Source organism: Nicotiana tomentosiformis, chromosome 3 (assembly GCF_000390325.3).
Source record: "Nicotiana tomentosiformis chromosome 3, ASM39032v3, whole genome shotgun sequence".
Taxonomy (NCBI): domain Eukaryota; kingdom Viridiplantae; phylum Streptophyta; class Magnoliopsida; order Solanales; family Solanaceae; genus Nicotiana; species Nicotiana tomentosiformis.
Window position 1 is genome coordinate 49583777 of NC_090814.1, and position 9307 is coordinate 49593083.

At 39.8% G+C, this 9307-nt stretch overlaps 1 protein-coding gene across 1 annotated transcript; it reads left to right on the plus strand.

Annotated features, from left to right (window-relative positions):
* The first annotated feature begins 5701 nt into the window (after nucleotides 1–5701).
* Nucleotides 5702–8348, plus strand: LOC117279533 (uncharacterized). The gene is made up of 6 exons (XM_070198391.1): nucleotides 5702–6024; nucleotides 6141–6370; nucleotides 6722–6936; nucleotides 7540–7604; nucleotides 7844–7910; nucleotides 8022–8348. Exons 1-6 carry the CDS (start codon nucleotides 5702–5704, stop codon nucleotides 8346–8348), a joined length of 1227 nt encoding a protein of 408 aa, XP_070054492.1.
* The last annotated feature ends 959 nt before the right edge of the window (nucleotides 8349–9307 follow it).

Genomic DNA, 9307 nt, shown 5'->3' on the forward strand with positions numbered 1-9307 from the left:
GAGACTCATTATGTACTCAGTTTAGAACTCATGACTCTGTATTACTTAGTTTTAGGAGTTTAGCTTATGTACCTTTGTATTGGCTTTGTTGGAGCTTTATTTCACTGTTTATGGTAATTTCAGACTTATTATATCCTCATTCGCTATTTTTATATGATTGTGTGATTAGGTTACCTAGTCTCAGAGGTTAGGTGCCATCACGGCTATTGGTGGGATTTTTGGTCGTGACAAGTTGGCATCAAAACACTAGGTTCATAGGTTCTACGTGTCATGATTAATTCTAGTAGAATCTTGTGGATCGGTACGAAGACATTTGTACTTATCTTCGAGAGTCTACCAGACTATTAGGAAACTTCACTTTCTTTCATTCTTTATAGTGAGGATTTGCTTATTCCAAAATTTGAACCTTTACTCTTTTATTCTCTCATATATGCTAAGAACACGATCTACGGGATCAACTGAGAAGGCACCAGTGCCCCCTTTCAGAGCCGCGAGAGGCTGGGGCCGAGTAGAGGCCGAGGTGGGGCAAGTGTCGTAGCTAGAGCCCCTGCGAGAGCAGCAGTTGTGGAGCCACCAATATCTCCAGTTAAGGAGTAGGAGCCTGACTATGTTGAGCAGGTAGGACCTGCTCGGGCACCTGAGGGTGTCGCGCCGCATTTTTCTCGCGAAAAGCGGGCTTCGACGTGTGACAACTCTTTTAAGGAGGTATTAAAAGAGGAGAGTCGCCACCTAACGGTTTAAGGTGTGTTAGGGCACCTATTATGCAAATGACTCCGTTTGACTAGTCAACGCCACCAAATATCGGGTAAGGACTCAAGTTACCTCAAAGGGAAGGTGTTAGGCACTCCTCGAGGTCCATAATTATGGGTCCCGGCTGAATTTAAGATTATGTGGATTATGATTAAGCTAGGTGATCAAATAAACAAAGGAGTTCAGAAGTCACAGAACTTTATTACAACATGATTGACACAGATCTTAGTACGAATATAGGGATACAACTATTTAAATCTAATAACGACATATAAAGGGGAGGGGTCCTAAGTTTTTTAGCCTAAAGGATCACCCCGTGCAACATAAATAATACTTCATAACTCCCTCAAGATGGGGGTGTTGCTCATATTATTCAGCGGGCATAGACTATCATCTCCTGCTACCCGATTACTATGTTAAAGTTGTTACCTAAAGCGCATTAATTCAATTATAGGTCATACCTTATGCGTGCACTACCTGTCCTACCTATAGTCCAGGAGGTATTGGACCTTTACTTTGGATGGTTCTAGACCTCGCTTAGGCTGCTCAGAAATGTCAAAAATAGGCAACATACAAAACACATTGGACTTCACGTATAGGCAGTCAAGGCTCAAGTTTGCCTCCGCACTTAAGCAACAAATGCACGCAAGACAAATTGTATGTTGAGCAGTTTCGGAACTAAGAACTTAAATCCTTATAGACATGATTTCTATTTGACAAGGCGTTATGGCATGCAAGAAGTTTCAAAAACCAAGCGTTGCCCATAGACAGGATTGTACAATTATCGCATATTGATTGTTGAAATTGCAGATTTCCAGTTATTAACCCTGTTGTGTCTAGGTGACTTACGCAATGAAGACCATTGGGAGGAGCCCGGAATTACTCACGCTTTTGATAGTGGTCTAAGTGAACAATAAATAATGTTGAGAGAGGGCATCATTAACAGTTATTAAGGCGAATTATGGTATCCTATAGGCAGGATCTCTAACAGTTGACGCTTGGAACTTATTTTATTATTATACTTAGTCCTATAGGCATGATTTCTAGTGAACAATGCGATACAATAGCAAATGAAATGATCCAAATACTATAGGCATGATTTCTAGCAATGCAAATTGAAGGAAAGTTCAACGATATTTATTTCCTATGGGCATGTTTTCGAATAACCTGTAGCAACAAGGATAATTGAGCATTTGAGCTCATGCTTTGCTGGTAGACAAGTAGCGTGAGTGTGTGCTTCTCCTAATAGCATGATTTCTATAGTGTACATAGAGTGAACGACACATATAGCAAACACATTATTAAGTCCTATAGGCATATTATCTACCCATCGCATGTAAATATTAAAAGCTACCCTCATTCCCTTTTACTAATAACCTCAGTTGTTTATACAAAGATAATTACAGGCCCAATAATGTGTAAAAGTAACAGTGTTACATAATAGTGATAAGAGGCCCACAGCATGCCTAATAAATACCCAGTATTGTCTGGGCCTTCAATAGCTCTTACATAGCATACCCAGGCCTTCAACAAAGAGCCACATTTAATACATGACTCAGGGATCCACAGAGGGGCCCAGAACCAGTTTACTCAACCATGGCACCAAGTGTTGCACCATTTAAATCAGCCAATTTAAGTACACAACACATAACAGGGGGAAGTAGAGTGAATAGGAACAGTTTGCGATTGAGAGGGTGACTTAGGACCAAGCCTTAGTGTGTCAGAGTTCACAAGGATCTCAATTGGACCCCGAGCAGTGCTCACACTAGGGAGGCCAATAATAGAACCTAGGTAGCCTTGGCTTACAACCAGCTAAGAATGAAGAGTTCAGAATAGCATAAGTTACCAGTGAGGAAAATGGACAGAAGTTAGGAGATACATTCATATCCTAAAGTAGACATAGCCAAATTGAGCATATAGAATAGTTAATCAAATAGGCCAGTAGGTTCAGCAGGACAGCAAAGCACCACAAAGATAGCCTCATATTGAAAGAAATTGGGGAAGAAACAGGTTTGCAAGATATACATAGATTATCATTCATGACATTAAACCAATTGAGACCTAAGAGGTTAGGATTAAGGTAAGCATGCATCTTAGTATCATAAGACAAACATGTTAATTCTCATCAGGAGGCAAGATTGCATTGAAACATGATAGGGAGCACACATTATGACAGTCCAAGCAATCACTGAAGGAACAGGGGATTAAGACATACTTAGGGGCATATTAGCAGGGAAGCAAGATCACAGTTGAGGGAAAAAGTCTTATAATATTAAAACACATTATGTATGCAAGACAAGCATCATAGAGATTTAGTACAGAGTGAAGAGTAAGCTCGTGTTAAATAGCACATGTAGGTATTCTAGCATCGACACAGTAGACTATTTACCTAAAAAAGATCCAGATTGTGCTAAGTATAGGTCTTGATGTTATGAAACAGTCACGCTAATTTGGCAATAGGGGAGCATTTGGACATGAGAAAAGTAGATTATAACTACTGGTGAATCAGGGAAGGGGTTAAACATGCTAAAGGCATATTGATAGAGAACAGGGTCAAACATGTTAGATAAGCAAGCTACCACAGAAATTCAGAATATGATGGAAAACAGGCTTGTGACATACAGTGAGTGTGCATATTCATACTTTTGAACTCACTACACTAGTCGACTAAAAGAAGTACAAATTATGCGAGTAAGGCATATTCGAGTAACAAGATTGATAGAAAAAGACTAAATTAAACACCAGAATATGCTAACAAGTGTAAGAGTCCCAAACAATAATAATTTCTAACACATTGACTGGTCAGAACTTAATAGAACCCAGTTTAGGCATGCTTGAAGCTAAAGGCTAAAGAGATCTAAAGAGTTGAGGAAAGCAAACGGAATTACACACAAAAGGAATCCAAAAAACATACTGAACTGACCATTCTCAAGAATGAAAATGTATACAAACCATAGATGCCTAGGAACAAAATTGCAAAGTATAGTGACTCACCAGTTAAGCGAAGAGCAGTAAAGAATAGGTTTTCACAGAAAACCCAGGATCCCTAATGCGTCAAAGTTCCCAAGAGTTTTGATGAACTCAGGCAGTGCTCGCACCAAGAACGAGTTAAGTACAAGATGCTAATAGCCTTGGCTTTCAGCCGGCCAATACAGAATATCAAGCAAGAGAGTACCAAAAATCTCAAACTTTTAGTGAAGAAATCAATTTTTTTCAAAAGTCCCCTTCCAGAAGGGAAAATGAGGGGGTTTATATAGTAGTCAAAAATCGAACAAACACATAAGAAAACAGAGTAAATTAAGCAAAAAATAAGGAAAGACAACATGCAAATAAATTTGAAATCGATTTAAGAGAGGAATCCGGTAAACCCTAGTTTTTTAGGAAAAGTGTAAATCAGCAGAAATCCAAACGAAATCGGACTCACACAGTGTAAAATCAGACGCGTGTAGACGAAATAAGGTCCAGATTCAAGAAATAGGACTTATTCAGACAGAATCGGAGAGATAGTACTTGCCATGTTTAGGCAAGTACCAAGTAACACCATAATCTTATAAGTAACAACGAGATAACGCGTAAAAGGAAAATAAATCACAGAGGGAATCCATGATTTACTCGGATTTAGAGAAGATTGGGGAGGAGACTAGGGTTTCTGAAGAGAGAGGCGAGACAGAGAGAGTTTAGAGGCGGCGGGTAAAGGGAAAAATGGGTCTTTAGGGTTTAGGGTGAGGGGTAATATAAAACGGGTAAGTTAATTATGGGCCATTGATCATTTGAGATCAACAGCCAGGATCACAAGGGAAACGGGGTGGCTTATTTGAGACGGGTTCCGTCCGGGTTTGAGACTAAGAGTCATTTGGCTCTGGGCTGGGATGGACTGGGCTAAGGTTTGGGTAGTTTTGGGCCACTAATGTGGTCCAAAATTGGTTAGAATGGGCTATTATTTAAATACCCAAAACTTTATCAAAATAATTTATAAAAAATGCTTAATAAATAAATGAAAATATTATTTATGCATTGAAATGCTTAAGATAATAACTTAGTATTATAAAAAATATAAATTTGCTATTTTGACACAGCTAATATAAAATAAATAGCAATTGTGTATGAATATAGGTTATTATTCCAAAATTAGATAAATAGCTTTAAAATGCTAATATAATTATATGGAATGAAATAAAATATTTGAAATATATATTATAGGTGCAAAATAATAATTTTAGGTACTAAGTCATCACAAAATAATTCAAAGGGATAATTACTAGATATTTATATAATTTAAATGCAAGAAAATTAATTTAAGAGCTCTAAAAATATAGAAAATTATAGGAAATGCTTGTATAGATTTGTAAACTAAATAATGATGCATAAAATGCTATTTTGAAGGCATGTATATATTTTGAAAAATATGAGGGCAAAATTGGATATCAATAGAGGGGCCTATTGTTGCACCCGGGCTTTAGGAGACTTTGGCTCATTTTATGAGTATGCCCGAGAGTTTGGAACAAGCATGCCCGATTCTGTCTGCACTAGCTACTTCATAGGTTGGGGGAGGAGCTCAAACCCCGCCGCACGTACACCAAAGCAATTGTCTCATGTTTATCAAATATCTTGTTATGCTGGTGAAACCAATAGTTGCAGTTCAGCTCGAGGTAGGGCTAGTCATGTCTGTTGAGGTGCATAAGTGGTTAGAGAGATTTTAGATACTTCGTCCTCCCCATTTCAGTGGAGTAGCTTCATAGGATGCGCATGGTTTCTTGGATCAGTATCGTTGTATTCTACATACTTTGGGTTTGGTTCAGTTGAACGGGGTCGACTTTACTACTATTCAGTTGACGGGGTCGGCATACAAATGGTGGCAGACTTATGAGGCGAGTAGGCTAGCTGACACAACACCACTTACATAGTAGAGTTCTCAGATCTTTTCTTTGGAGAGTTTATCCCATAGACTCGCATGGATGAGTTGCACAGTGAGTTTGAGCATTTGTGTCAAGAGGGTATGATTGTGACCCAATATGCTATAAGGTTTACAGAGTTATCATGCTATGCAGATCCTTTGGTTTCTACGGAGAGAGACATAGTCCGTAGATTTGTTGAGGTACTCACCTACAATCTCAGATTTGGGATTGCTCGGGAGATGGAGACTGAGAATACATTTCATCACGCTGTGGAGATTTCTAGGAGGCTAGTGTGTAGCCACATGCGGGAAAGAGAGGATAAGGAGGCTAATAAGCCTAGTGGATTTGGAGGATTTAGTTGCTCCTACTCTAGGGCCAAGTGACTTCATGGTAGAGGCTTTGTTAGTCGACAAATTAAGTATCACTTCAGGTTTAATGTAGTGCTCCAACTAGCCATAGATTTCATCGCACTCGTATTGGATAATCATCATTTAGTGCACTTCCTGCACGGGGTTCTCACAGCGGTTATTCAAGTTGTCCGGGACAGACTCGGTTTCAACATCCACATCCACATAAAGGTTGTTACGCGTTTAGTGATATGAGGCTCATTGTGAGAGATTATCCTAGATTTCAGGAGAGTATACCTCAGCAGGGTAACCAGGCTATGATTCCCGCTCCAGATGCTACACCACCTGCACAGCCAGCTAGAGATGGGCGACTAGAGGGTAGAAGTTGTCCTAGAAGGGGAGGCTAGGCTTGTTATTATGCTTTCCTTAGTAGGAATGAGGCAGTCACATTAGATGTCATCATTACATATATTGTTATGCTCTGTTATAGAGATGCCTCAGTTTTATTCGATCTGGGTTATACTTATTTATATGTGTCATCTTACTTTGTTTCATATTTGGCTATGTCTTTTGATTCTCTGGATACTTTTGTTTATGTGTCTACACCTATTTAGGATTCTATTGTGCTGGATCGTGTCTATCGTTCTTGTATGGTCACTATTGGGGGCTATGAGAAGAGAGTTGATCTTTTTTTTTTGCTTAATATTTTGGACCTTGATGTGATTTTAGGTATGAATTGGCTATCTTCGTACCATGTTGTTATTAATTGTTATGCTAAGATCGTGATGTTGGCTATGCTGGGGTTGCCAAGGTTAGAATGGAGGGGTTTGATTGGTCACACCTCTAGTAAGGTGGTTTCTTTTTTGAAGGCTCAAAGGATGGTTGAGAAGGCATGCTTGGCGTACTTAGGTTTTGTTAGAGATGTCAGTGCTAAAACTGATTCGGTTTATTCAGTCCCCATAGTGAGAGCGTTTCCAGATGTGTTCCCTACAGACTTACTGAGAATGTCACCCGATAGGGATATTGATTTTGGTATTGATTTGGCACCGGGCACTCAGCCCATATCTATTCCACCATATCGCATGGCTCCAATAGAGTTGAACATATTAAAAGAATAGTTGCAGGAATTGTTAGATAAAGGTTTCATCAGTCTGAGTGTTTCACCTTGGGATGAACCGGTACTATTTATGAAGAAGAAATATGACTCCATGAGAATGTGCATTGATTACAAGCAATTGAAAAGGTTACCATCAGGAATAAGTATCCACTGTCATGCACTAACGATTTGTTTGATCAGCTGCAGGTTGCCAGGGTATTCTCCAAGATTGACATGAGATAGGTGTACCATCATTTGAAGATCAGGGCTTTGGACATTCCTAAGACGACTTTTAGGAACCATTATGGGCATTATGAGTTCTTGGTGATACCTTTTGGTTTAACTAATGCCCAACAACTTTCATGAGTTTGATGAATAGTATGTTCCGGCCTTATTTGGATTCTTTTGTCATTGTGTTCATTGATGAAATCTTGGTTTATTCCCGTAGCAGAGAGGGGCACAAGCAGCATTTGAGGTTGTGCTTCAGGTTTTGAGGGAGAAGAAGTTATACGCCAAGTTCACTAAGTGTGAGTTCTAGCTAGATTGAGTGGCATTCTTGGGTCACGTTGTGTCCGTTGAGGGATTAAGGTAGATCCAAAAAAGATTGAGGCAGTTCAGAGCTGGCCCAAACCTTCTACAGCCATGGAGATCAGGAGTTTTCTAGGATTAGCGGGTTACTATCGTCGCTTTGTAGAGGGTTTCTCATCTATTGCAGCTCAATTGACTAAGTTATCTTAGAAGGGTGCTCCTTTCAGGTGGTCTGATGAGTGTGAGGAGAGTTTTTATGAGCTAAAGCCTGTTTTGACCACAACTTCAGTTTTGGTGTTGCCTTCAGGATCGGGGTCATACATGATCTATTGTGATTCTTTGCGTATTGTTCTCGGGTGTGTTTTGATGTAGAATGGTAAGGTGATTACGTATGCTTCATGTTAGTTGGATCCCCATGGGAAGAACTATATGGTGCATGATTTGGAGTTAGTAGCTATTATACAAGAGCTCATGATTTGGAGGCATTACTTATATGGAATCTCTTGTGAAGTGTATACAGATCGTCAGAGTCTTCAGCATCTATTCAAAGAGAAAGATTTGAATTTGAGGAAGTGGAGGTGGTTGGAGCTGGTGAAGGATTACGATATCACTATTCTCTATCATCCGGGGAAGGCCAATGTAGCTGCAGACACCTTGATTTGGAAGGCAGAGAGCTTGGGGAGTTTAGCATTCACTCCAGCTATGGAGAAACCTTTAGCTATGGATGTTTAGGCATTGGCCAATAGATTGGTGAGATTGGATATTTTAGAGCGATGATTATCACTTGCTTGTCCTTAAGGACACGATACAACACAGTGATTCTAAGGAGGTAACTATCGGTGAAGATGGTATGTTGCGACTTTAGGGTCGAGTTTTTGTTCCTAATGTCGATGACTTGAGAGAGTTTATTCTTGAGGAGGCTCATAGTTTGCGATATTCTATTCATCTAGGTGCTACAAAAACGTATTGTGACAATGACAAAGGAAATTGTTGGGCATGTTTCTAGGTGCTTGAATTGCCAACTATGAGTATCAGACACCAGGTGGTTTGCTTCAGAAGATTGATATACCAGAGTGGAAGTGGGAGCGTATTACTATGGACTTTGTGGTAGGGTTTCTATAGACCTTGAGAATGTTTTATTCCATTTGGGTCATTGTGGGTCAGTTGAACAAGTCAGCGTATTTTATTCCGGTCATGACTTCCTACACTTCAGAGTAGTTAGCTAGGATCTACATCAGGGAAATTGTTTGCATGTATGGTGTGCTTGTTTCTATCATCTCAGACCACGATACTCAGTTTACTTTGCACTTTTAGAGGGCAGTTCAGCGTGAGTTGGGCACGCAAGTTGAGTTGAGTATTGTATTTCACCCTCAGATAGATGGGCAATCCGTGCGGACCATTTAGATCTTGGATGATATGTTGAGGGAATGCACTATTAAATTTGGAGTTCAGTGATACTAGTTTCTACCTTTAGCGGAGTTTTCCTACAACTACAGCTACCAGTCGAGTATCCAGATAGCTCCGTATAAAGCCTTATATGGGAGGTTATATCGTTATCTAGTAGGTTGGTTCGAGCCCAGCTAGACTAGGTTATTGGGCACTGACTTGGTTCGTGATGCTTTGGAGAAGGTTAAGTTGATTCAGGGGAGGCTTAGCACAGCCTAGTCCAGGAAAAATAGTTATACTGGTAG